Source organism: Larimichthys crocea, chromosome VI, assembly GCF_000972845.2.
Source record: "Larimichthys crocea isolate SSNF chromosome VI, L_crocea_2.0, whole genome shotgun sequence".
Taxonomy (NCBI): Eukaryota; Metazoa; Chordata; class Actinopteri; family Sciaenidae; genus Larimichthys; species Larimichthys crocea.
The window spans coordinates 2736568-2763408 of record NC_040016.1 but is presented as its reverse complement, the minus strand read 5'-3'; the positions used below and the strand labels follow the sequence as shown (position 1 = coordinate 2763408).

The 26841-nt window shown below is 40.5% G+C and overlaps 4 protein-coding genes across 18 annotated transcripts in view; 2 read left to right on the top strand and 2 right to left on the bottom strand.

The window, feature by feature from the left end:
* The first annotated feature begins 409 nt into the window (after nt 1–409).
* aqp7 (aquaporin 7) lies at nt 410–4653 on the top strand. Its single transcript, XM_010733506.3, has 6 exons — nt 410–987; nt 1837–1963; nt 2055–2192; nt 2289–2407; nt 2513–2730; nt 2948–4653. The coding sequence occupies exons 1-6, from the start codon at nt 850–852 to the stop codon at nt 3144–3146; spliced, it is 939 nt and encodes a 312-aa protein (XP_010731808.1). The 5' UTR covers nt 410–849; the 3' UTR covers nt 3147–4653.
* tpgs2 (tubulin polyglutamylase complex subunit 2) lies at nt 3480–7297 on the bottom strand. The gene is made up of 7 exons (XM_010733505.3): nt 7104–7297; nt 6902–6981; nt 6725–6812; nt 6397–6537; nt 6115–6228; nt 5809–5972; nt 3480–5253 (listed from the first exon to the last, which is right to left on the bottom strand). Exons 1-7 carry the CDS (start codon nt 7177–7179, stop codon nt 5035–5037), a joined length of 882 nt encoding a protein of 293 aa, XP_010731807.3. The 5' UTR covers nt 7180–7297; the 3' UTR covers nt 3480–5034.
* Nucleotides 7298–7401: 104 nt separating this feature from the next.
* kiaa1328 (KIAA1328 ortholog) lies at nt 7402–21292 on the top strand. The gene is made up of 12 exons (XM_010733504.3): nt 7402–7528; nt 8301–8336; nt 8453–8709; nt 8830–8924; nt 9085–9200; nt 13656–13780; nt 14787–15178; nt 15301–15519; nt 15715–15810; nt 15967–16052; nt 16324–16432; nt 20894–21292. The coding sequence occupies exons 1-12, from the start codon at nt 7474–7476 to the stop codon at nt 21120–21122; spliced, it is 1815 nt and encodes a 604-aa protein (XP_010731806.3). The 5' UTR covers nt 7402–7473; the 3' UTR covers nt 21123–21292.
* A 385-nt stretch (nt 21293–21677) lies between these two features.
* Nucleotides 21678–26841, bottom strand: part of celf4 (CUGBP, Elav-like family member 4) — an 84277-nt gene continuing 79113 nt past the window's right edge. For 9 of the 15 annotated variants that reach the window (XM_019275313.2, XM_019275316.2, XM_019275317.2 and 6 more), the window contains one exon: nt 21678–26577. The gene's annotated coding sequence lies outside the window, so the exon portion shown is untranslated. The remainder of the gene's footprint in view (nt 26578–26841) is intronic. The other 6 variants (XM_019275314.2, XM_019275309.2, XM_019275318.2 and 3 more) reach the window with 1 other exon arrangement.

Genomic DNA, 26841 nt, shown 5'->3' with positions numbered 1-26841 from the left:
TGACTTAGTGAATATGAATGTGTTAGCAAATAAAAAGTGCTTCAGTCCAGATGGGGTAAGCATATGTGATTTGACGTGAAGTCCAGATAAGTGTGACTGTCAACAATGAAGCTTTCATTTTAATCAATACTGTCTGTTGCTTTCATTGTTTTCCCCACTGATCTGTATTCTCACGATATTTAAAGTGAAAATATTTTAACGCAGTAAGTTAGCTGTTAACATAGTCAATATGTTGCAGATCATGAATGAAGTAATATGCTGTCCACAAAATAAGAACTAATGGCAACATTTTAAATGAGCTCTATACTGTTAAGCGAATGCTTTTTGTCTTAGCTACTGTGAAACAGTTAAAAGTTAAAACATTCACAGATAAACCATTAAAACCAAAACTAATTCATATATGGGGAGATGATAGATTTTAAATTGGATATATTTTCCATGTGAAAAAGCTCTTATGTATACTGTGTCTGTTTTGTCAGGATGTTAACTTTTCAACCTCTTCCCTTATTGGTCAAGTGTCCTGCTATAATGCACAGCTATTGGAGGAGTGGTCTGGCTGTGTGTGTCGGAGCATATCCGGGAGGAGGGGGTTGGGCCTAGGCTATAAACTGTGGACAAATCCCAATGAGTATGTGTGACAGAGAGAGGAACACATACACAAAGGGAAAGTGAGTAGAGCAGAAAAGCAGAAGTGAGAAGAGGGGATATAGCCAGAAAGAGACTTGTTTGTGGACTACTGTTTGACATGGGAGCCACCTCATAGATTCTTCAAGGAAATCCGTACTTCAACCCTAGTTTTGCTGAATTGGAACACAAACAAAAAGTGGGTAAAGAAGAGAAGAAGGAGAAATGAAGGACTTGGTGCAGTCAGTAGAACTAGGGGTCTCTCAACGGAAAGGCGTTAATGTAACTCGACCCAGAGTTTGGCTAAAGAATGAATTTGTTCGTGTGGGACTTGCTGAATCCCTTTGCACGTATGTCATGATGGTAAGACAAACATCCATTACAAAAGATGTCTAAAGCCCAACATGCTTTCTCAGCACTCTTTGTAATAACGACTTTAAACTACCTAAATTACTCTTATATTTATAACTCTGGTGACGTCCTGTTTTGAACACTGTGGCATCCTTATCTGTAACGCACACATGCCATTAATTATTAATGTTATGTTCTTGACCCTGATAACATGCCCCCTCTGCCACACACACACACACACACATACACACAAACAATTTCACAGTCACGTGGAAGGAGTCGTGAGTGGGGATTGGTGGGTTCAAGTGGGTAACCCAGGAAATATAGTGATACTAGAGGAATGGTCAGGCAGTGAGCCACATGGAAAGGGTTACAAAAGTCGTCTGTCAGCTGTTATAATAGACCCTATACTTGGAAGCACGGAAGAAAGGCACAGTGAGCACATGCTGAACATGACATATAACTAAGCATGAGAACACACATTTTATATTTTGTATCGAACTTGCTAGGCTTGTAGTTGGGAAACCAGGTTTATTTTTAAAGTAAATACACATGCTTTTGCAAGAGGGACCACGTTTCCTGTTTCCTGAATGAATAGCTTCGGTTATTCAGTGTCAGCTTTTTTTTTCCCTGACTGAAATCTCTTTCACTGAGTCAGAAGTTTTTAGAGATACATTATCCATAGTTCAAACAAAGCACTCAATCTGAACTCACTGCCACATTGACTAAAATGGCACAACTCAACCTGTGAATTGAATGGCCATCGTCTTTTCTCTGCTAGTTTACACATCCTTTTTAAGACTCTAATCTGCTTCTTTTTAACAATCATCTGAGCACAGTTGTGCTTCTCTTTGTGTCCAGGCGTTGGGCCTGGGGTCTGTGGCCCAGGTAGTGACAGGACAGGGCGCATTTGGACAATACCTCAGCATCAACCTGGGTTTTGGACTGGGTGTTGCTATGGGGGTTCATGTTGGAGGAAAGGTCTCAGGTATGAGAACTAACCCATGTAAATCCAAACCATAAAAACCCTTTGTCACAAATCGCTATGATCTGACACATATTTCTATATGCTCTGTCAGGGGCTCATATGAATGCAGCAGTGTCACTTACAATGTGCGTGTTTGGCCGCCTTGCATGGAAGATGCTGCCTTTGTATGTTTTCGCGCAGCTATTGGGCTCATTTCTGGCAGCAGGGACAATTTATGCTGTCTATAATGGTGAGGGCACACTTCATGTTCAAACACTCTACGCACTGGACACCTGTATTGTTGTAGAATCTTATACATTTCCTTGTCCTTGCCTTCGTTATGCAGAAGCCATATATGACTATTGTGGAGGAAACCTGACTGTAACTGGTGTAAAGGCCACAGCTGGTATCTTTGCCACCTATCCAGCACCGTACCTCTCCTTGTTTGCTGGATTCATTGACCAGGTATGAAACCAGATTACAGCTACAATTCTACACTAACCTCCTCTTCATTGTATTGTTTTACACATGACTATCCTGACATAGGTTTCTGTGTGATGTGTGTGCCAGGTGTTTGGCACAGCTATGCTGCTGCTGTGCCTGATGGCTCTGTCCGACCAGAAGAACAAACCGGCCGCAGCGGGTAGCGAGCCTGTCGTAGTGGGTCTCCTGGTGCTCCTCATTGGCATTTCCCTGGGCAGCAACAGCGGCTATGCCATCAACCCCACCAGAGACATTGGACCCAGGGTGTTCACTGCCATAGCAGGCTGGGGGACTGATGTGTTCAGGTATATACAGGATACGGATATATTGACTTTTAGGGGAGGATTTGCTGTTGCTACATGTCAACTTATCTTGGGTTCAGTCACTGAAAAAAACATCTGTTAATTATTACATGACCTGTATAGTTTTCCGACACACACACAAAGTGGGTATTACTAGTTGTTTCTAACAATGAAAATGCTTGATTTTAATGTTTACAATTATCTGTCTTTATCTGTACAGGGCTGGAAATGGGTGGTGGTGGGTGCCTCTAGTTGCCCCTTGCATTGGAGGAGTATTGGGTGCAGGGATCTACAAGGCATTGGTGGAAATGCACCACCCTCCCCTCTCTGAACAGGGTGAGAGGCTGGTGGAGGAGTTGGCGGAAGAGACTTCCCCTCTGGGAAAACAAGGAAACTGTGAAACTAATGTATGTGTCTGAAACCCCACTACATCTCTTGTAAAGCAAAGTGAATCATTCCATGATGATGAATCGTTAAAGGATAGACCAAAAACAAATCACTTCAATGGGGAAGAAAGAAGGAAGAAGGCTCAAATTAGGTTTTGAATATCTTAAACAATTATCATCATCAACCTTAGTTACTCAGCTAGCATCTCTGTGCTCATGAGTGACTGTAACGCACATAAATTATACATTAATAGATATTTTGAACCATTAAGACTTATTGTTTCTATGCACGCTAGTTATAAAAGTAAGTTAAAACCAAAAGGAGTCATTTTATGCATTGAAGATGAAAAAAACAAAACACAATCATTGGATTCTATTTTATGTTTATATTATTGAGGCAATAGCAGCCGATACAACTGGAAGACACTATAAATATCATTCATTATAATAATCAACAGGAGACCACTTACATGAGATTGGAAACTACAGTGTATGGAAGGAAAATTAAACAGCACTGCACTTAAATAAATGTTTTGAGAATTGCAGGAGTGGCTCCTCGCAGCTTTAAAGGGCAGCAGCACAACCAAAGATAATGTACACATTTCCAACAATCCAGTGCAAAGTACCATAAAGCTGCAACGTATAAATATGTCTTGATTAACTATGTGGGAGCTTCTCAGTACAAAATGTAATCTTAGATGTGTACTAGCTCAGATGCATACTTTTGGCATTTAAAACCTTAAATGGATAAAGCTAAGAAATGTTATCTCCAAAATGCTCCTTATATAATAAGTTCATTAATGAAATCATCAGAGCAAATGCAAAATAACAACTTGTTTTTATGTTTGTGAGGTTTACAGAGGAACACAGCATCAGTGAGGCACTGCAGTGATGTGACGCCCAGTGACTTACTTAGATTATTGAAGAATAGCTTGATGGTTTATTGCCAGTTTTGATAGTGCAACATGTTACATTTCATGGTTCACATTGGCATGCACTCTAAATCCTCAACATTTTCAGTAAATCACGGAATTCATTTCTCCCTGCAAAATAATGTGATCCTTTCATTTTGAGGTTCAATTTGTAGATATAAGTCTTCGGTCATACAAGCACTTTTACCGACTGACTGAAACCATCACGGTGTTATGTTCATTCATCCTGTTTCCTTGAATTTTACAGTCACATAAACATAAAATCATGTGGTAGCAATCCATTTTCACACTTCTTGTAAAATGTTTTATATTGTAAATATTATTGTTATATGACAAATTCAGAAATTTAAATATGTACAGTGGCAAACCAGACCTGAAAATAACTACATACTTACAATGATAAAGTGTCCTTATTGAGTGTTACTGAGTCCTACATTGTAACAGCAGTGGTGCAATTTGTTATTACATATCAGTATTATTTGTGCTATGTCGGCAGCACATGATCATCTTTTATGAATTGTCTGCTTTGCCTTATTTTTAACACTAGGTGTCACTAGTGTTAAACACTGTGTTAAATGGAGCTTCCAATAATAAATCTATTGCTGATGCAACTGACTGGAAAGACTCGTTTCTCCATCACTAACACATAGCATGAAATATGATTATTGGGATTTTCACAATGTTCCCTGTGTTTTGAAATGTATGACAATCCATCCAAATCCTTTTAACCACCTAAACCAAGTACTACATTAAACCTCAAATGAACAAGGTTAAAAACACCTTTTTAGATCAGAAAGACAAGTTTAGTTTTGTGTTGAGGCAAGTGAAACCCTGGTTATGCATTGATTTAGACATGCAGCATTCAAAACTTGCTCTCATGGAGCATGAAGCTGCTGTGAAGTCCAGCCTATGATAAAACAGCAGACTGCTCCTCTAAGCAGAGTTGGTTGTATGCACAGTAGAGTCGGTTGAAATGTTGAGGAACATTCTTACCGCTTTGCCCCTATGTGTCTTCCTGTACTGCCTTGGTTCTTGGCAGTGCTTCCCAGGCTGCACTGTGCTGACTGCTTCTTCTTCGGGGCGGGTACCTTGGCTTTGCCTTTGAAGGCCTTCGTAGGATCCAACTTATTGAGATGGGAATCTCCAGCAGGATCGGCCAAGCTGTGCTCACAGCTGAAAGTCAGTGGCTGATACAGCGATGCCCACTGCTGTAGAGGGAATAGGAGGCACATAGTTCTTGTTTATATTATATTGTTTATAGTTAGTTTTATAGATGGAATATAGTGTGTTTTTTTAGGCCGGTTATTGCTTTATTTTATTGTTTGAATCTTTTTATGGCTTATTCTTATGAAGCACTTTATGGCCTTTTGCTATGAGAGGTGTAAATGAATAACTTTACTTACTTATGTAGAGAGAACAAAAAAATAATATATACATTAGAAATGGGGTGTAACTATAGCAACAATGAGTCTGAATTTTGTGTTTTCTTGTCAAAGCTTTACATCAGCCAACATTGTAGTGTAATGCAAAGTGATCTGCATGAAAAGAAAACACTTGAAGTGTAATATTATTATTAAAACGCCAACAAGACAACTTGATACATTTTTACCAAACATGGTTTGGTAAACTCTGAAAGACTGAAAAAAAAAACAAAGCCCCAAAACAATCAAAAACAATGTACAATTTTATTTGAAAGTAATACAGTAACTGAAAGTTTTTTTCAGATGCCATTTCTATGAAAGAGTAATCAAACTCTTTGTTACCTTGGACTGGGGGCTGGGGCCGTACGGGGTGAAGCCATACTGCCACTCAGGAAGACCCAGGTGGGTGATCATCAGTCGGTAGTACGAAGAGAAGGTTGTTGTCAGAAAATGCCAGCACAGTGAGCGGTCGAGGAACCAAATTTCACTTTGCTGGGCTACAACACCTGGAAAATACAAAGACCAACAAGTGAATGACGCAAAATGCATTTTACAATAGATAGGTGATATAGTCATGTAATAATGGCTGTTTTTAATTTAACACTGTTGTTCGGAGAAATGTGCAATGTATGAATTCAAACCGAACACCTGCAGTGCAGTTTTTGTAGACTAGGCACACTTTGCCATTCCCACCACAGGAATCCAACTCGAAAATGCGGCTCCGGGAATCAAAATGGGGTGCAGCGGGAGCGTGCCCCGTCCCTGCCAGATAGGATTAATGAATCTTGAATAAATATTTACTTTCCAATCAACGTTTCATTCATTAGTCTGCTTTCTGCACAGCTGAGCACACAAACAGACTTAATCAAACTTGACATGCTGTAATTGTTGAGTTAAGCCCATATAAAGATCTGACAGGTGGGGGTTTACCGATTTCTGTGCCGTTTTCCTCCCAGTCCAGGTCAACCAGTGAGGGTACATTGGGTAGAGAGAATAATGATACTGGTTGGAGCAGTGGGCTCAGCCTGGCCACGCTGTTAATCATCATGCATCCTAAAGGAACACACTCATCTGAAACACACACACAGATATGATTGTATCACAGAGCTAAAAAATACAACAACCTCCACACAAGACTTGCTAGAGCTATTTGCTTGTATCGTGTAATCTTAATAGTGGCCTTTAATTTGAATAAATTAAGACTTCTGTGTGAATGGTATTGTTACAGGCAGAACATAAAACTAATGAGGTCACCTACTGTCTAGTTTAACGCTCCAGGTTAGTGTAAATCCATCAGTTGTGAGATAGAAATCTCGCAGGTCCTCTGGCAAAATACAAGTGTTTTTCTAAAGAAGACACAGATGAGGTTCATAATAACAATGTGCAACCACACCAAATTTTTATGTCTTTAAAAAAAAGGTGTCAAATGTTTCACCTGCTCCCATGACAGCAAGCTCCTCTTCTCTGCAGGATCCCTCTCTACAAAACGCACATCCACCACACCAGGCATGTTCTCTGGCACAACAGACACAGATATATACAATTCATTCACAGCCTAATAAATAAAGACATCAATCTGTTCGCTAGCTTGCTAGTTGAGTGGCTACTTTCACAGCAAGAAAACACGACACACACACCGAGTATTCGAGTAATACCAAGCGTCAGCCTCTCAGCGACACCTTTAAATACCAAGCTGTCTTTTATCTCTTCCATTTGGGAAGCTAGCAATCACAAATGTATGCAAAACCCTGGAAGCATCCTCTGCAGCTCTCTGCGCTGTCTCGTTCACCTCTCGCCAAATAGCTCAGCTGGCAACACACACACACACACACACACAGGAAACGACAAGTGCAGCTTTGACGTGAAATCAATTGACACTTATCTGAGCTAATAGGAAGCTGCCCTCTGCGCGGCGTAGCCAATTGGACGTTCAGCTGTAAGAGAAAGGCGGGGCTACGATTCCTTAGCAACGCTTGGCTCTCTGGGAGTGGTGGCGGTTGATTCAACATGGCGGCAGCGGCAACAAGAAGTGGAAATTCAGGGATTTTCTGGATGAACGGCGGTATGTTGACTTTTGTTCAAACTGCTTTGACTCAGCCTCCTCGTCCATTACCCATTCATATATAGGTTATCTTATAGAAAGGTATAAAAGTGTTCGAAAGCCTCACAGATGTTACTGCTGTGTCAACACTGGAAAGTTGTTTCAGAGGAAGTCAGACAGTTAGCTGGCGTTAGTTTGTCTTAAGTTTTATATTGAAACTCGATGGTAATAGTGTCAGTGCTTGCTGTAATTACCAATGAGACACTTTTTAATGCTGCTGAGCCATCTGCAACAACGTTAGACACTGAGATTTTGTTTTCACATACAGTAGATAGATACTTTATTGATCCCGATGCAAATTCAAGCATCCAAAAGCAGCGTGCAAACATACAGTGAACATACATAAGAATGAACCTATAACACACAGTAACCATACTGCGTTAAAATGAACCTGAGATAAATTTAAATTTGAATATGTACAGCGAGATTAAACATTTGCATAGGATTTAAATATGTACAGAGGAATTCAACTCTAAAAGTAAAAAAAAAAAAAAATGTGCAGAAGAATTAAACATGTGTATAGAAGGTAAATATATAACTGTGTTAAGTTAACCCGTGCAAAAAACAATATAAAAAAATAGAAAATGTTTTATAGAAATATGAGAGAGAACTACAAATGGGTGTGTACAATTTTAAATTAGTCTGTAAACAGATGAATGAAAGTCACAGTAGCCTCTGTATGTAGCAGAGGTATTTATTATTACATGACATTCTCCCTGCCTTGTTCACACAGTGTCCGACGATGAACAGCCTTTGGTGTTTGTTCCCGGTGAGTCTCAGTGATATTATTTACAATCATTTCTGAACACGGTGTGAGAGAGTTGTGTGTACCTCATGTGCACATGGCACCTTCTTCTTCTGTCTTCCTGCAAATTGTCTCATCAGGACTGGAAGGAGGGACAAAGTCTTCTTTCAGTTTGGGACCAGGCAGCTCCAGTAAAAGAGGGACCAAGATACGTGCCAGGCGTAGCTCTGACTGCAAGAATGAGACAACACTGAAGAAAGGTGGCAAGAAACAGGGCCACTCGCAAAGTGAGCGATCTGGAGCTTATACAGAAAAGGTGTCAGTCCATCACACTGCTGCTGTAGCTACAGAACACTCCCGCTCACCGGCCAATGGTGTTTTTCAACCCTCCACACAGGTAAACTGTTGTTTTGTCTAAGCTTTTTCCTTTTCCCTCCACAGGTGTAAGATGAAATGTTTAAATATGGAATATGGACACAATTTTGACCAATTCTGTTTCTAACCGTTCTTTGCACAGGTAATCTCTGAGACTAGCAAGAGCCTGGTCTGCTTAAAGGACCTCTGTCCTGAAGATAAGCGCCGGATTGCAAACCTCATCGAAGAACTAGCCAGGTAGGCCACTGAACTCTAGGAGTGTTGAAGTTTGTATTAATGTATGAACAATTTAAAATGATACCTGATTTTGTACTCCTGTCTTTATCATCCTTTGCCAATCTTGGAATCCCTAATGTAGACCACCTTTCTCTTAACACTGTTATTTCCTCTTCTCTAGAGTGAGCGAGGAGAAAGAAGAGTCAGTGCAGCGCCTGAAAGATGAACAGGAAAGTTTTGAGCGCAAGATCCAGCAGCTTGAGCAACAGAACCTGATCATAGCAAAGGAGAGAGAGAGTATCCTTTAACTGAACAAACAACTCACAGCAGTGAGTTAGATTTGCTTGTTCTATTTGTCATCTTGTTTTATTAATGAAACTACAGGGCATTTAGTATGCTTTTGTAAATGGCAGTAGTGGGTCATAGTAGAGCTGTAAATCAATGCACTTGACCCACAGTGGTTGAATCTCGTATACCCCTCACTCTTCAGAGAACATGGCTCTACTTAATGGTATGTTGATTGCTGTTTGAAACACAGTTGACTGCTAAGGCTACAGAAAAATGTGGTACTCTGTTATGAGGAAACCAGAGGTCCCTCGAGAAGAACTAGTTTTATCAGTTTGGTGTATCAATTTAGGTGTTAACAAGGCACCAGGTTGCATATCTCTGTAAGATGTATTTAAAGTTAAACAAATCTTTTATTGCAGGCCTTATGGTTTCTTTTGTTCTATGTGCTATTCCTTAAGAAAGTCTGCAGGGGGCAGTGTTGTCTTAGGTAAGGCTGTGCGCAGTGGTTGGCTAAGACCCTTCAATTTGATACAAAAGACAGAGAAATAGAGCGGATTCATTTAAATTTATTTGTTGCCAGCTGCAGTTGTATTTGCAAGTGCTTTTAGCTTATCCGCTGTTGTGTACAGAATCAATTTCATGGTTGGAGCCATGGCCCGAACCATCTAAATCATCTTATCATCCACAGATGAATTTTGATATTTACAGAGAAGACTACAGTGTGTGCCTTTCACCAGCATGTGTTTCTGTTACCTTCCCTGAATGTTGGATGTTAAGTGCAGAATAACACTCAGTTCCTCCTTTAGAAAATGAGATCAGGTGGGTCACCAGCTGTTTCTGGATTTTGTAGCATGAGGTTAGTGCTCGTCTTACAGCGATAGTATGCTGTTTATTGCACCCTACAACCCACCTACTGTCTTCATAACAATTCCGCTCAGGTCAAACCAGAGCATGGCCAGCAGTCAATTTAGGTTAAAAACACTGCGAAATATGAAGAGTAATTGACCCGGCTGGTAAATTGCACGATTGGCAACGGCGGCGGGGAAAATTAGGAAAGCACAACTCAATTAAAGGCACTTTGGCTCGGAGACTTGGCATTTACACCAAACTTCTAAACTCCATTAAAAAGGTATTTGAGAGGAAAAAGTGTTTGGATCCAAGCACCCCAGGGGGGATAACGTAGTCTTTTAAAGTGCATGCAAGAGTCATGAAGGCTCTTCTCAGGCAGAAGGTTCTGGCACGTCTCTGAAAGGTTAAGGAGACACCAAAGGCAAACACACTGAATGAGAGTCTTGTCAAATCTAATTCCATTACGCCTCAGCTTATCTTATCGAACCAAGATTCAGGGTTGTCAAGGGTAGAAAGAATGTAGGGATATACCTTAGCCCCAAGCCACCTTAGATGAGAGGGAAAAAGTATCCCTGATATTTAGGGTGCTCAGCTGACATTTGGAACTGACTGGCATACAGGACTGAATCTGTGTTTCAGATAGGAAGGATGCCTTTTGTACTTCAAGGCATGTTGGCATGGGCAGAAGTCAGGGTGGCGTTACTAACATGGTGCACCGTGTCCAGAACAAGGCACAGCAGGTGCTTCAGCTAATGCCATCTATTGAGTTGAAACAATTGGAGGGAATCCTGAGGCCATAGAGCGAGGGGAATAACAGCACTGTAAGAATGTGTCATTGAAAAATGCTACATGTTGAGATCAAGTATGGCCAGAGCTAAATCAATTTTTACCCTCCCAAGTTTGGGATGGATGACATTTACCATGTGGAAATCTGTTTTTATTATCAAGTGTGCTTTTTGTGATAGTAGTACACAAGAAGAATTCTTAGCTCTTTGTTTTCTGGCAGATTACACCCCTAATATTCTTTGATGTCAGTTCTGTGGGGATTGTCATGATCAGGTCTGGGTGTTGTGTATCGTGTCTTTTTATTCTAAGAATGAGTGATGTGGTTGAAGCTATGTTCTGTGTAAGGTGTGCTCTGTTTATTAGAGATGTTAAAAGACAAATTCAACACAGTTCTTTCTTTATTGAAGCTCTACTGTCTGACTAGTGTTGACACAGCTAAGAAATATGGCAAATGCTGTAGTTTTGACAGGTTTGTTTATTTATTTATTTATTTTTTGTTTTGTTCTTTTTTTGTGAGCCCTCCATTCTTCAGAGCTAACCAGTAATAAAGTCTGCATCCATGGAGTGGTTGTATAAACACACTGAGCTGCTGTCATTTGAGCCTTGTAAATAACTGTCATTCTTTGAACTGGTGTAAGGTTTATATAATTGATAATTGACACTTTTAAAATAATTGTTAGCCAGTGTGTGGAGTTATCTATTTGTTTATTGTGTGACTTGTGCTCATGTCTCTTCTTCAGATTCAGTAGTATTGAAGCAGTTATGTAAACTGTCCTCTTCTATTAATTCCCCGTCATTGCTTCCTTACACTCGCATTCATACACATCAGTCTCCACCCCCGTTTCTCTCACATTCCTGCTCAGGCTCAATCTGTTTGGCACAGTGCGCTAAAGCAGGCTTTAAAATATTCCCCCCTCCTGTGCAAATTTGTTCCACCTTGAAGTGGATTTCATTATTTCATTTGAGCCCTGGCCTGACAGGGAAGTGAATCATTTTGACAGGCCCCGTCTGAAGCCTCTTCAACCCAAGCCCTTGATTCGGAGTATTTTTGGAGCAGGGGGGAGGAGTAAGTCATTGTTGGCACTTTGCAGCTCTGATGTAAACTACAGGCTTGCAGAGTGCTTGGCCCCCATTGGCTAATGTCCAAGGCTGTGGAGGAAGCATGTTTAGCGTTCCGACGGGCAAAGAGGTGGAATCTTATCAGTGTCGCTCCACTCGGTTCAGATTACCTAGCGCTTGCTGTCCAGTGACTGCATCAGCCTGTCAACACATTAACACACGTTACCTTCAATTATGCCGTTGGGGCGCTATGATGCTGCAGTCCTGATGGTGCTATACCACAGATAAACTTTATGTATGTGTTTTGTTTTGTGGGTCCTCACCATGCCTGATTTGTATTCCAGTGCAGTGTACTGCATATTTGTGTGTATTAGGAAACATTTGTTTTAGCCGTATAAAATCATGTGGAAAAGGTGTTTTATGCGAATCAGGTGAACTATGAGAAGCATGCATTTTTCCACTCGACACACAACTCTCTATCTTGGACTGAGGTGAGGTGTAGCTGTATAAACATATTCAGTATGTCCCTTTTATTTTCAGACTGCATAAATAGACCTACCAGCACAGGTTTACATGATGTGATGTCCTTGTGATGTCCTTAAGCTTTCCATATAGAACTACCTCCCATGGACATTATCAGTGCAGCGGTAGAGGAGCTTTAGGTAGATGGAAGGTTTCCTCACATCTTCCCCAATATTTATGGACGCTGCTGCATTGCATTTGTCTGGTGTCTGGTCTCCAATTCAAAGTCGTCTCCGCTCTCTTCTCTTCCCCTCTGTTTCATTTCCTCAGCCTGATTGAAGTCTTCTTACAACCAAAGTGTTTTCTTATGGAGTGTTCCGCCAACTATTCCTTCAATAAGACTCTACTTTGAACTTTGATTTTCTCTTTAAATGGGGGCTTTTTTTTTTCAAACGGTGCTGAGAAACTCATCAGCTGGGGGAGCAGGGCCACCGTCATAAAAAGATATGGCCTGGAGGAACACACTTTAAGGTCAGCTTGGGTGGGAGTGTGCGTACTACTTGCTTTATCGTAGTGTTTGTGTGTGGGCTGTTTACAGTGCAGGTGTGGAATTTGTGCTCTTGTGTCTCGCTGTGTTTTTGTGTGTAGTAGAAAGAGTCAGACCGAGGTTGATTATTGAATGTGTGTGAGTGTGTCTGTGTGTAGTCTCTCCATTCTCATGCTCATTATCTTTGTATGTGCTGGTGTGGTATGGTGCTGCCACTGTCATTAGTGGGCTCCTGAGGCGCAGCAGTAGTTCCGCTCCAGATTAGTTTTCTGGTGTCTGCCAGCTCTCTGTCTGGCAGATAGCCTGGTACGGCACTGCCCGGCTCAGCTCCACAGCTTGGCCCGACCCAGATGGTGAAAGCTCTGTGCCACAACAACAACTTTAATTTTTCTGGCCTCTTCTCCCCTTCTGTTTTCAACTTTGCTGCTCTCCCTACTTTTCTGGTCCAATGTGTAAATGATTGCAGAAACAAGGGTTTAATTCAGATTGTCAGTCTAAATCCAGCACCTATCTTTTTTCCACTTAGGCTGCATAAGAGAACTTTTTCCTTCCCAAAATGGGCATGCACAGAGTTACTTTCTCAGTAAAGCCACACAGTGATTTAAATTTTAGAATCTGCATTTTTTTTCCAGTCCAGACAATTTCATGCGGTGCACAGTCTACTTGTTCTCAGCTGAATCCATTCAGTGTTCAAAGCCAAAGGTTCACTTCAGTTCTGCTCTGTATAATTGTTGTTAGTTACTTAACCCTTGGTACCCCAGGCCTGCAGAACCAGTACAAAGAGTGCCAGGAGCTACTTGGACTCTACCAACAATACCTTACTCAGCAACAGGCGAAACTTAACCAGTCCATTGCCCAGCTCAGCCAGGAACCAGCCCACAGCAAGGTAAGGTACAGGATGGAGTCAATGTATAACATTCCTTTTGTGTGTGAACCATAGTCAGAAAACACCCTTGTGTGACATCCATCAGGCACAAAAACATCCAGTAGAAGCATATGCAAGAGCACATTGTCCCATAGCCAAGTGCCGTAATCATTCACAAACAAATCACTATAGAAGTCCACTTCAGTCACCGGTTCGATATCACTACAACATAGTGAAAACTCTCTCAAGGTGACACTTCAGAAGCGAAGACGCCTCTCTGGCTTCAGCAGAATAGATAACTTGGCCAACCTCATTGTCCCGCGGTGGCTCTGAATAATGTGTGTTTGCCTGCTCTCTGACCCTCAGCAAATTAGTCACATTCTCTTTCCCAGTCAACTATAAGATGGGCTTTCCTCCTTATGTTTATCGCATAATGTTCCTGACCTTGGTTTACCTGCCATTTATGCTTCGTTGACAATTGTCCTCTAAATCTTGTGGCCACTGTCCAGTTGTGACGGATGATTTGCATTTGTGCTGCTGTAGGTTTACAGCCCTATTCTAACACCATGTCTATACAAGCTGCGTAGAGAAAGCAGCACATTTGCAGAGTATCAGCGGCAGCAGCTTGAGTCCCCCGTCAGTGTACAGCCACAGGCTCTCTCTGTTGTGTACGTCACCTACGTATTGGCAGCGTTCATAACCCGACACACAATCACTGTAGCTATGAGTGTGAAATGGAAGAAAGTAGACTTGAAGACTAAAAAGATGCTTCAGGACATAGTAACCCACATCAACTGCAAGTCATGTGTGAGCTCTTGTGGAAGAGCACTTGCAAGCACATGGGGAAAGGTTTTACTGCTTATTACAGCATGAGCAAATTAGGCAAGTTAGTGACTCCAGTACTGGTAAATTTCAATTTGCATCCCAGCAGCCCTACATCAGGGTTTTATGGACCACTCCAGTGTTTTTGTCTAAAGTACTCCAATTGGCCAAAATGCATTTATTGTCCTCTTTGTTCTCTGTCCAGGTGCTCAGTAGTGAGGAAGCCCCCAGCAGAACATCTACCAGCAGAGCTAATGGCTCACTCTTTGATGGCTCATACCTCAGCCTTGCTGCTACTCGAGCATGGCAGCCTCAAGTGCACAGGAGTGATGGTGGAAGAGCAGCAGTGCAAACCTTTAGCAACCCTGCCTGTCTTTCCTGTGTTAGTGAGTTCAGTCCGACTGATGGGTCGATCAAACAGCATAGGAGTCAGAAAAGGGACTACAGGGAGCCACACTCTGAGTCCCACCACAGATGTGAGCACTACCAAGGCCATGGTCAAGACAGTGGCAATGGAACACAGCAATGGAGAAGTGAAAATGGCTCTCGGCTAGACAGTGGCCACCATGACACCTTTAACCAACATGAATGTGAAAGGTAGTATTTCTATACAGTCATAATCGATCCTGCCACATGATTACATTACTTTCCTGTAGTTTTGCTCAGAAACAGTAAGAATGTTATGATATTAAGCAAATAAAATGTGTATTTATCCACAGGCTCCACAGTGGGAATGCCATTGGCTCAGAGGCCAAGGAAGCCTTGACCAGGCCTCTGCTCGGTCACGAGAACTGGGAGGAGAGGAGACACCAGCTGCTGCTGCAGAAGATGCAGTTGGAGATGGAGAGAGAGAGGCTGCAGGCACGGCTGGCTGAGCAGGAGGAGAGGCTCAACAGACAGAATCAACAGCTATGCCAGTCGCGTCTCGATTACAGCAGGTAGATTACAGAAGCCAAAGAGAAATTAACTGTGTCTGGTAACATTACTAGCTAACATTTGGGAGAATATAGTAGTTACTTCTATCCAAGAAGTTTAGTTTCTCTTTTCTTTGTCCTTGTATTACTTCAGTGTCTGTCATTGCAAATTGGCAGAACCCAGTCCATTCTGTTTTTCTTCTCCCGTATTCTTGTTAGATTTCAACAAGCTGCTCAGTCTGATCTCAGTAGCTCAAACACTAGAAATGGAGATGCACAGCCAGAGGGTCCCAGCCACCAAGCTTTATCCTCCAGGTAAAGTCAAACGGCATCTACTCAAGTCAGATTCATGCATACTTTCACTCTCTCGCTCACTTACTCGCACACCTTACACTTTAAATACATACATATCCACATACTCAACTTAATCATATAAAAGGTTACTTTGCATATTGTGTCTGTGGTCTGTAGTGTGCGTGGAAATGCCGAAGGACATCCTGCAGGACAGATTTTGCATGAAAAACACTCACAAACTGTCCCTGCTCCTCTGGACAATGGTAAGTGTATTTTCAATAAATCATGTAATCATGTAAAGTATGTGCATGCTAGTCTACACACAGAGGAACATCTCTGCTCAAAACACATCATATTCGAGAGTGTCGAGAGTTTGATTTTCTTCTTTATTTATTTATTTTTAGTACATTCATATGCATGTAAAGCTTTAATGTAGCGCGGCATATCATTGTGTCTTGCCTGTGTTACTCTCAGCCTTGCTGCCCTTGCTGCTTTTAATGTAACACTCATACAGTAACTTGCATTTCTCAACAGAGGCTTTAAAGCGGCCCAGAAAGGACATGGCTACATCTCCTGCTAAGTCCCCTGCAAGGCTGAGTAAGCCCACCTCTGTGTCTATGATCCAAAAGACCCCTGAGGCCAGGTAAGACATTTTTACTGGACGTTATTGAAGCATTTTCTAAAGATTTACCATTTAGTCTAATAGCTTCTACATAATTATTATTATTAATTATTATGTGTGATAAACAGTAGGACTACAGGAAACATGGGAAGTATTAGCTAGGAGAATTATTTCTCAGAAGAACAGCCTGTGTGGTTTAATTTAACTGAGGCGACGTGCCAGCCAAAAGGGTAGATTGCTCATTGAACAACAATGAAAAACAGCACAGTTAAGCACTTGAAGGATGTGGTATCAAAAAGGCACAAATCTTTTATCTATGCTCGTTTGAAATTCTAAATAGAGTTTTCTTCCGGACTAACTAGGCTTCTCCACTACAGGAAAGTCTAAGTGAGTTTTTCTGTGGGCAGAATACTCCTGTCTTGTGAGGGACATTGGGGAGATTATTTGCTGGCTGTCGAGCTGCAGTATTTTTTTGTTCTCTGTCACCTCTTAAGAAAATTGATGTTTTCTCTTCTAGAAATGTTAACGATATTCAAACACATAAATAAAGTCCAAGTATAGAATCTGAATCCTGAAGCCTTTTCCTGGGTTTGCAGTTACTGCACTGTTAAAGGCTAAATTATGTCTTTCCTTAGTCTAGCTAACTTTTCGAGCTGTAAGAAACTAAATGAAGCTTTTTACTGGGCTAGCTAGCGCTGTGGCCAGCCTGTCAGGAGACATGCTGCGTTCCATTAGTCGGCCTAGCAGGAACCCTGCAGCAGGTGTAATTGAACAGACTTCTGGATGCACACACTGCCCTCCCTTCTTTCCCCACCACAGTAATGAGACAGAGAAGGCAAGAGTGAGGGAGAGATGTTAAAAGTGTGTTTGATGGTGAGTGAGGGGTGAGAGCATCGGATAAAGTGAGGAAATGGGAAACGTGTAAAGTTAGAGTGGGTGGATAGAATAGGGGAGAAAGACGTACGGAGGGAGAGTGGGTTTGAGGACAGGAATGAATCACTGAGTGAAAGCATCGGACTTCTTAAAAAGGACATTCATTACCTTTTTTCTCATACCCTTCCACAGAATGGTAATTAACCTGACTGTGTGTCGTCTTACCGTATGTGTGCATGTGCACGCATGCCTCTTTGTGAGGACATTTAAGTTCCCATGGAAGTCAAAGAAAAGAACAGATGTTGAGAAGCAATTTCTAACATGGTAGCTGCAAACCTTTATTTAAAAAAAAAATGATAATGCCTAAAATTAATCCATTTCTTTTCTTGCCTTTTCTCTTTTCTCTTCCTTTTGTGAAAGTGGTGGTTGTTGTAGTTGGAGATGCTTCTTGTCCTAAAGGATTTTTCTCCAAAACAGCTTAAACTTTACAACTTCCGTTAAGTAACTCTTAAACAAAGCAGTGCGTGGTCCAAGTTTAACTGTGAGCTCCAGCAGATGCCCATTAATTCCAGCAGGGGACCCGGGGTATCAGATCTTATTACCATCCATTTACACCTCCAAAGCCTATTAAAATAGTTGGACTCTTAGCTGTCATTTCACTTTTTTCCCTTTACTACCAGTAATGAGGAAGTCTGCCTCTCAGATGCTTTTTACCCCATGTGCATCTCTTCAGATAGTTGTAATCCGCTGATTTGGATTAGACATATGTCTGGTATCCAAAAAATGTGTGCATAAAAATAGTTAGAAAAGATAAATAAAAAGGCAGCAAATGAGAAAAAAGACAATACTGTATGTTGTGGTTTTTAGCTGAATTTAAATCAGTTTGGGGAAAAAGCAACCAAATCTCAGTTCCTTGACTTTAGTTAGCAAAGGTATGAGGGATGGTGTTATTTTAGGCAGTAGTGCTCCATTTTATTGCTATAAATTAGTTATTGTAGTGTAACCTACATGCTAAAATATGAGGAAAATAAATACTGCTCAAGAAAAGTCTATTCTACTGTAAGTTTGTTACCTGAACCCCTCTTTTACTTGGCAACAACATGCCCCTTGTGACCGTCTAATCTTAACCAATTCAATCTTGATGTGCAAATTGCAAAACGAAGCTGGGGTTGAAATTAAGTGACCTTCTTAATCCTTTCATGAATCCCGTGCTAGTTAGTAATGAGACAGTTCCAGCGCACCCCGCCCATCTCATCTCCATCCTTCCTGCCATTGCCCGCCTGCTATTGATTGGTTGGGAAATTGACATGCGGGATATACGCAGTGGCCATTATAGGTTTTTTATCTTACTGTTTGGACTGCAAATGAAAAGGGGCGCCGGGGCGAGACAGCTATCTTTAATGAAAGGAGAGGAGCTAAATAAGCAGTGAAAGTTAAGAGGGGGGAAGAAATGGTGGAGAGCATAGGCTGGGGAGTTTTGTAGAAATTTTATCTGGCCTTACAGAGCTAGAAAAGAAACAAACGGCATTGGTGCACTGGGAGAAAGAAGCCAAAATGTTTTTATTTCACTAAGAAAGATGCAGCTTTGTATGTGTTCAAAGGGGAAGAAAACCTTTTTTGGATTTTTACCTACAGGTTCAAAGATACAGAGAATTATGTCTGGCACTGAAAAATGTGTCTGCATAGTATCAATAAAATATTGTCAGAATCAACTTCTTGCAGCTACTTTACACTCCCTAAGGTTTCTTTCTGTTCTACAAATGGTATTTCACAATACTTCAGTGTTGGCAATGCACCGTTAAAATGACCCAATGACCCCCAGGCCAGAGCCTTTTTATTTTTCCTTTTGTAAAAAAAAACAAAAAAACTGAAATGTATGTATAAATGAATGTTCCTACTACTGTTGTCCGTGCATTTCTCTTATTCTGTATGCATGTAGCTGTGAAATAGATTTGCCAGGACTCCCTCGTGGGGATATTATTATCAAACAGCAATTCACAACTTTACCTCACAGAAGTTCTTTGTTGCACTGCATACCCCTCTGCAAATCTATTGGCATTCTCTCTAGCCCTGGTGCAATCTCTGTGCCACCCCCACCCCTCCTCCTCCTCACCCTACCCACTACCATTCCCCCCCATTCCTGCCCAAACTGTACCCCTACCCCCCCGCTCTCCCCTTGTTATAGATTGTGACCGCCGGTAAGTGATGCATTATTCATTACCAACATGTCGTTTGTTGATGGATGGCTGTTTGAGAGCCCTGTCCGTTAAATAAATCAACAAATAAAAATGCAAATTCTCACATTTCGAGAGAAGGAACCCAGCCAAAGTCCCTCCCCCACAGTCCCTTTCTGCCTCCCTCTCTATCCACAAAGCTTCACTCGCTTCCAGTCTTTCTCTTCCAGGCAGACACACAAACACACTTCACTGTCACTTATGCTCTCTCTCTCTCCTTCTCTTGCTCTCTCTCTTTCTTTCTCCTTTTCTGTTGACAGACAGGAGACCAAATGAGGAAGACAGATTCACTTACTTGAGCCTTATTCTCCTTTTTTTTTTTTTTATCAGTTATTATCCCTTGGCCAGCTCAACGCTCATTCACTTTCTCTCCCTCACGCTCAAACACGTGCATACATTAGCTCATGCTGCTAAAGCAAAACACAGCCTTTTTAAAGCTTTTCAGCTATTGATACGTGCTGCCTCAAATTAGTCTGAAAACATGACACATCAAGGTCTGTAGTTACGTGTGGAGGAACACAAATGTGCTCTGATTGGAAGTTCCACCACTGTGTCTGTCTTCTGACCACCCACATGCATATCAACAAGTACACGGCAAAGATCGCCCTTACCTGGGAGAGAGCTGTGTGCGGAGCTGCGCGATGCAAATCGATGCAGCTTTAAACGAGCAGAGAATTATGTTAGCAACATCAGTGGAGCGTGCTTTAAAGAATTCATGTTTTGTATCTGGAATGGCCGTCGTTCGACTGTGTATACACTGAATTATTTATCAAGCCAGCCAGACTGAGGGATTGAATCTCTATTAGCTTAATCTCCCCCGTTTTGGTTTATTTATTTCACTGCACATTCCCTCATTTCTATTCTAGGGAGAAAGCACCAGGTTCTCTTCCTCTTTTTCTCTCGCACCTGCAAGAAACTGTTTTTCTACTGGGACGGCCCAGTGGTTTTGACTTGTTAACGCTGCTTGTTAGGGTTCAGTAGACCCTTCAGGAACAAAGAGTTTGTTAACACGTCGAAGAGAGATTTGCTTTCATATTGTCTGTGTTAACAAGTGAAAGGTGAATGACAAATATTTTAGTACAAGCGCTCGTCTCCAAGTAGACTTTAGCCTTGTGCATAGTTCATCTAAGTCCCTTGGCTTGCACCTTCTCTGCTTAATATTGGCGGCAGGATTGTAACTGCTGGCCTTTGTGTGCATTTCTCTGGTAGGATGAAACTGCACGAGGATACTCATTTGCAACATTGTCTGTTTACAAGGCTCCACTAGGTTCTGTATTATAAATTCAGCAATGCAAAGGTTGCTAAGGTTACACATGGGGGGGAAAAAACAACTAAATTGATTAATACAACAATAAGTTTTACTTATTTTTTTCAGGTTGGACTTTTCTGTGGTTGAGTTATTGGATATCTTTAGTCCTGTCTCTGCACCTGAGCTAAGCAAGCTGTCCACTCGAAGACCCAAAACTTCGCAACATAGGACGGCCTTCACTGCCCCTAAATCAGTGGGCAGAACCCTGCTTACCCCTGCTGGGCCTTATCTTCAGCATACCCAGCAGGACCTGGAAGAAAGCCAAATACTTGAAGATATTTTCTTCATTTGCTGACAAAGAGGAAGCTGGGAGAACCAAAGAAACAAACAAAAAGAATCACCTGTTTGGTCTTGACTTTTTTTAATTTTTTACATTTAATTTTCAATTGACATTCTAAAGCAGAATGATTATGTACTCTTGTTATACTGTGGTTTTAATACAAATAAACAAATATTTATTCAGAATTGTTACGTTTGTAGTGTGTAATTGATATCTTATGTTGCCACTGCAGGAAAAACTGTCTACCACCGATTGTCTGTGAGGACCGTGGCAACATTAATGCAAACTGAACTTTATGAGGCACAATTGTACATTGAGAAACATACATTTAGAAAATCTGGATAAATGCTGGTATATAGTGGCTTGTTCGTACCCAATGCCAGATCTTCCTACAATATTTCCTAGAAATCCATTCACATGTTTTTGAGATAAACTGTTGATGACAGATGAATGGATGTTCTTGGGGATAATAACTGGAACATTTGTGTTTAATTATGACACGACACAGGACACTTTATTCTAGACTGTGCTTTATTATTGGGCTAAGCTGAGACGCATCATTCATTTTAAAATTACAAAAAAAGAGTTCAGGGGACCAGAGAATGGTGCAGTCTGGAGAGACGGGGGTGGGAGCCTAAAGCGCACTGCCCAATCAGAAGCTGAGCTCATCAGGAACCTGGCAAAGCTTAATATGCAACATTCATTTCCCCACCCTCCTTATGTGCTGAAATTGGGAAATAGATTTCCAGAATACTTTGAAAACCATGTGAAGTAATATGAGATTCTAGCAACAACTATTGAGCTTTAGAAATAAATCCACTGATAACAGCACTGAAAAAAAATGATAGTAACTCAATACCTTTTGATGAGATAGTGCAGCTTTCATTGAATTTTGCTCTTGGTAGAACACATCAGTTGAACAAGATCAGAGCTCTGTCAAACAATACAAAGCAGGATGGTAAATAAATAGGAGGAGGAGAATGATTAAAAAAATATAAAATAAACAGTTGTTTGATTTGATTAGCAGTTCATCAGACATAAGCTCCCTACATATTAGCAACTTATAGCGACCTCAAGGCATATCTTCTGTTGTGATTGGATATCTGATTGAACAGTTGGTTTGCGAAGGAATGTTTAACTTGGAATTGCCCCTTTTTTCATTCTTAAAATGGAAGCAAATGGTCCTGAAAACCAAAGAGGTACCTTCAAATTGGCATCTTTTTTTTTTAAACAATCTTTTAACAAAGCTAACTTTTTGGAACAGAATATGAATTTATAATTACAAATATACATAAGGCTTTAGCATTGTACTGCATTGTTCTGAATAGTTTATCAGTGACAGGAAAATGTCAAATCAGTCTTTGAAGTTGTTAAATTCAGAGTTTGCCAATACTTAGTGGTAATATGTGACGTGATACAAAGTAAGCACTTAGAAGCAAACAGATCAGTGGCAATAAAGAGAGCTCAGATCTTGAATCAAACAGCACAAATAAATAAATACATCAATAAATATATAAACACAAATAAATACATAAATAAATAAACACATAAATAAATGATTAAAATCTGTCTTTGACATCACTTGGTCAATAGGAGCATTTTTTTTTCCATCATCAAAGAAGTGCTGAAGGCATGGTCCTGCAGACAGGAACAATGATCATCTGTGGACCACAACAGTGGCCCATGCATGTCATATAAAAACTATTTGGTCACGTACCAACTCATAGAAAAATAATGCCATGAAAGCATGCATATTATCTCAAACATGACTTATAAATAAATATCTAAACAAATAGATAAATGAATAGAACCCATCAAAGTATTTCTTTTTTTTTTTTTTATAAAATAGGTCAATGTGTGTCTAAGCTCTAACTGAGGTCAATGCTCTCCCTGACTGTATTCTGGATAAATGCCTTGGTCAGGTCCTACAGTTTGTACCGTATCCTAGCAACTATTTTTTTTTTTTTGTACCTGGTTTTATTGAGCATTATCATGTTTTCATTCATATATATTTTTTTAAGTATTTAAAGTATTTTTTCCAGTCCTTGTAGATAGAAGTAAAAGTCCTATAAAATATGCAAACCTATGTACAGAGGAAAACAGAGCAAAAAAAGAAACAATTTACAGTATATTCATCGGTTTATGTATATATTTATATATATATATATATATTCAAACTTCTGCTCTGTTTCTTGTTGTTTTTGAACCATTATACTTTGTTTTTACTTTTCTCATGTAAACTTGCAGCTTAAAGTTGGAGCAAATGAAGAAGAGGTGCTTGGCACTCCAGTTCCCATCTTTCTGCTTCCTCTCCCTTATTTCACTCGACATGAAAACATGGGCTAGGTGAAAGACATGAGTGATTGCTCAAACAAACCATTAGAAAAGCACAGACCGTGTTGACACCTTTTTCAATTTTCTCAGAGCAGCGGCGGGAGTCAAAGAGGGCACGCAGTGTGGCGATCAGGGATACCAGACATATGACATTTAGCTTCAGATGTTATTGTTAGCCCAAAGACAGCTCAGGTGGATGCACAAGACTTTTTGTACTAACCAACCACAGATACTGCCAGAGCATGATGGTCATCTGGTTTGCACTGTACGCCATGCTCAGGGCATTGTTATGTGGAACACACACAAACAGTGGCGTCCTGGGATGTGTTGTAGCGTCTTTTAGCCTCACTGGATTTGGAAGGTAAATGTTAAATTATTCAATCTGCTAAAAAGGTTAGACACAGACACTAGGGAAATGGCATAATGAGCAGTTTATAGGAAAACTAGTAACAGCGCCCAACAGGAAGCATTGTCTTCCAAAGTGTCATATAGCCTTATAAATATTCATATATATAAATATTCATTGAGTAATCTCCACCAGCTGAATATGTGTTGAATGCGAGATCCAATAAATCCAAGTCTGTTGACCTTTTGCAGGTATATAGTAGGTGTTCATACCATTTTTGTAGACTGTTGTGAGAAACTGTATGCTAAAGCAATATGAAACCAGCCTCAGTGATTCAGCAGTTGCAATGGGTGGATGGCTTTTCACACTTATTGCTTCATTTTACAGTTTCATTATGCTTTTATGCTTATATTTAATTGTATGAGGACACAAAACATAAGGCAATATAACATCTTCTAAAGGATATGCTTCGTGTCAAGTATTACCAGCAGAGATTCACACATTAACTGCTGAGGATGAGAAAGTACATAAAACCTCCCTTATTCTGTTCAGCGGGAAGCCAGCTCTCTAATTATAACATAGTCATCAATATTACATCACCTTCATAACCATTAAAACCTAATGTCAGGTCCAATGAGCTCAATCACTTCTCTTTTTGAGCTACGTCATGTCAGTTGTAACCCTGAACTTTACCCTAGTTTTGACTCCAACCAGTGGAACGTAGTCACAGGTGCCCTGCACAGCTTTGATAGTTAGTACCTGTGCTAACAGGTTACCTAATGCCCGCTTTTATCTGAAGTGTAATCGCATGAGTCTACATTAGTTACTAAATGCTTTTTTTTTTTCTTCTTTTTTTTTTCAAAGACGTTGATGGACCAACAGTAGTTGGACGGCTGGACATGCACTGAAGCTCTCTACACGGCTGAGAAATGATATGGATCTGTAGCTGTAGTTTTGACATCATAATAGCGCGTTGGCTGCTTGCAGTAGTGTGTGTTTAGTTTTTTTTTTTCTATGTTTTCTGAGAGCACAGTGCTTGATGGCAGATTCTGCAGGTGACAAGGCACACCTTGACATGGTGACAGCCCATACGCTACATGCACTTTACTGAATGCAAAAGAGAGCAAGGGTTGTGAGACGTATTCATTTTGGTTCAAGTTTCAAAGAGAAGTTTGTGTGTGTGTGTGTGTGTGTGTGTGTGTGTGTGTGTGTGTGTGTGTGTGTGTGTGTGTGTGTAAGCGCAAAAGATATGTTTGGAATAGAGTCGAAGATAATTGTCCTTTTCCTCTAAAATCATTTAGCCTGATTCTCTTAAAGCCTGCTACTGAGATGTGGCTTTTTGCATTTTCAGATAATATTTACACCATATGTGTATTCTCACACATGTATCTTTTAGCAATATATTGTGTGTCAGCATATAGGTAATCAGAGATAGGAATGCCTGCAGATTTGGGAGCTGCCAGATTTGCGATTCTTCCCAAGCAGAGCAATGTTTCAAACTCCAGCTAAAATCTACAAAAAATTACAGCTCAACATAGTCAGTAGCCGTTCTATATACAGACACACATATATAAAATATGTGCATATAAATACATATATTTGTTTGTGATTAATATCTGTTTATCCATATATACTGTATATATGAATACATTTGCTTGAATGCTTGTTATACATATATATGTACTGCAAATATAAACAAGTTCATATATTTCAAACGTTTCTGATGTTATTCTATCTATGAGGTTAGGATGTCAAGTTAAAAAAGATAAGGCTGTGATACGGAGCAGCCCCTCCCATGCACTCGCCATCCCTCCCAAGACAAAATGAGAAGAGAAAAAAATAAACATTTTGAGTAATTGTAAACTAGCGAAGTGAGAGACCCCATTTGGTCATCTGAAATAGTTTTGCCTGTATTCAAAAAGCATATCAGCAATATATATGTATATATACATGTGTTGTATATATTCGAAATGTACACTTCTTTTAAGTGCAACTCCTCAACCAGTTAACACTGACTGAAAGAGATGCAGTGGTCCGAGTATATTAGAGCTACAAGTCCTCAGCAATAAAAATGTTTGGTCTTTTGGTCCCTAAAACAACTAAGGAATGACAGGTAAGACTCCCTGGAGACCGTTGCTATGGCTCTCCTTGGCAACGGTATCCCCTGGAAACGGACAGGCACTCCGAGCTAAAGATGGCCATCCCAAATCGAAGCCAATTTGTGTCCTGAAAATATCACATTCCCTACTTAAGTTCTCTCTTCGAGAAATTTCTTGTCCCTTCTTGTTTCAAGTCTTATAAATTGGTCTTCAAAAGTCAATTGCCCCAAACTCAAACCATCATACAGAAAGATCTCCTACGGCAATCCTCTATTCAGTTTTTAAAAAGTTTTGTTCTTGTTGGACTTTTGACATCCATATTCCCTTTAAGAGTTCAGTGGGGTTGGTCATTGTAAGTAGGTTTGATTAGTTTCTTTTACTTTTGTTTCTCATTGTTCAAGTAAAAGTTTTTTGTGGTCCAGAAAAGGTAGCTGTCATTCAAGCAGGGTTTTGTGGGGAAAGAGGTGTGTATATGTGTGCAGAAGAAAAAGGTCCTGGGGCTAACCAGGCTGGTACAAATTCTGTCTGAATTCCAAAGTTTTAGTACATCCAAAAGGAGGTGTCCTTGACTCGGTCATCGCTCTCTCTCTCTCTCTCCTCTGTTTCTGAAGCAGCCTCAGTGGTCCAGATGTTGAGTTTGCACTCAGTGGCGGGTAGCAAGAAGTCAACATATGATTCAGCTCAACAAAACCTGTAAAGCACAAATGCACAGAAGAAATAGAAATGGTTGGCGTCAAGAAATATTGTCGGAAGAATAACCAAGACGAAAGTTGTTTTTTCACATAACAGAAAGCCTAGATATTATGGTGCTGGTCATTTTAGCCATGCCAGCCATGTGACTACATCGAGCTGTCATTTGGTCAGTTGTCCACCACTTTGGTCTGGATTAAAATGATTAGACTGTGTAATTCTTGGATGAAACTAATTAATGGACAGATGGTTATCAAATTTTGTA

Coding starts and splice junctions, on each gene's coding strand:
- aqp7 (XM_010733506.3), top strand. CDS start 850: ATGAAGGACTTGGTGCAGTCAGTAGAACTAGGGGTCTCTCAACGGAAA. Junction 2,193..2,288: donor AATTTATGCTGTCTATAATG/GTGAGGGCACAC, acceptor TTCGTTATGCAG/AAGCCATATATGACTATTGT. Junction 2,731..2,947: donor TGGGGGACTGATGTGTTCAG/GTATATACAGGA, acceptor TTATCTGTACAG/GGCTGGAAATGGGTGGTGGT.
- tpgs2 (XM_010733505.3), bottom strand. CDS start 7,179: ATGGAAGAGATAAAAGACAGCTTGGTATTTAAAGGTGTCGCTGAGAGG. Junction 6,982..7,103: donor TGGTATTACTCGAATACTCG/GTGTGTGTGTCG, acceptor CTGTTGTGCCAG/AGAACATGCCTGGTGTGGTG. Junction 6,813..6,901: donor GCTTGCTGTCATGGGAGCAG/GTGAAACATTTG, acceptor TGTCTTCTTTAG/AAAAACACTTGTATTTTGCC.
- kiaa1328 (XM_010733504.3), top strand. CDS start 7,474: ATGGCGGCAGCGGCAACAAGAAGTGGAAATTCAGGGATTTTCTGGATG. Junction 8,925..9,084: donor CTCATCGAAGAACTAGCCAG/GTAGGCCACTGA, acceptor CCTCTTCTCTAG/AGTGAGCGAGGAGAAAGAAG. Junction 15,811..15,966: donor CACCAAGCTTTATCCTCCAG/GTAAAGTCAAAC, acceptor TGTGGTCTGTAG/TGTGCGTGGAAATGCCGAAG.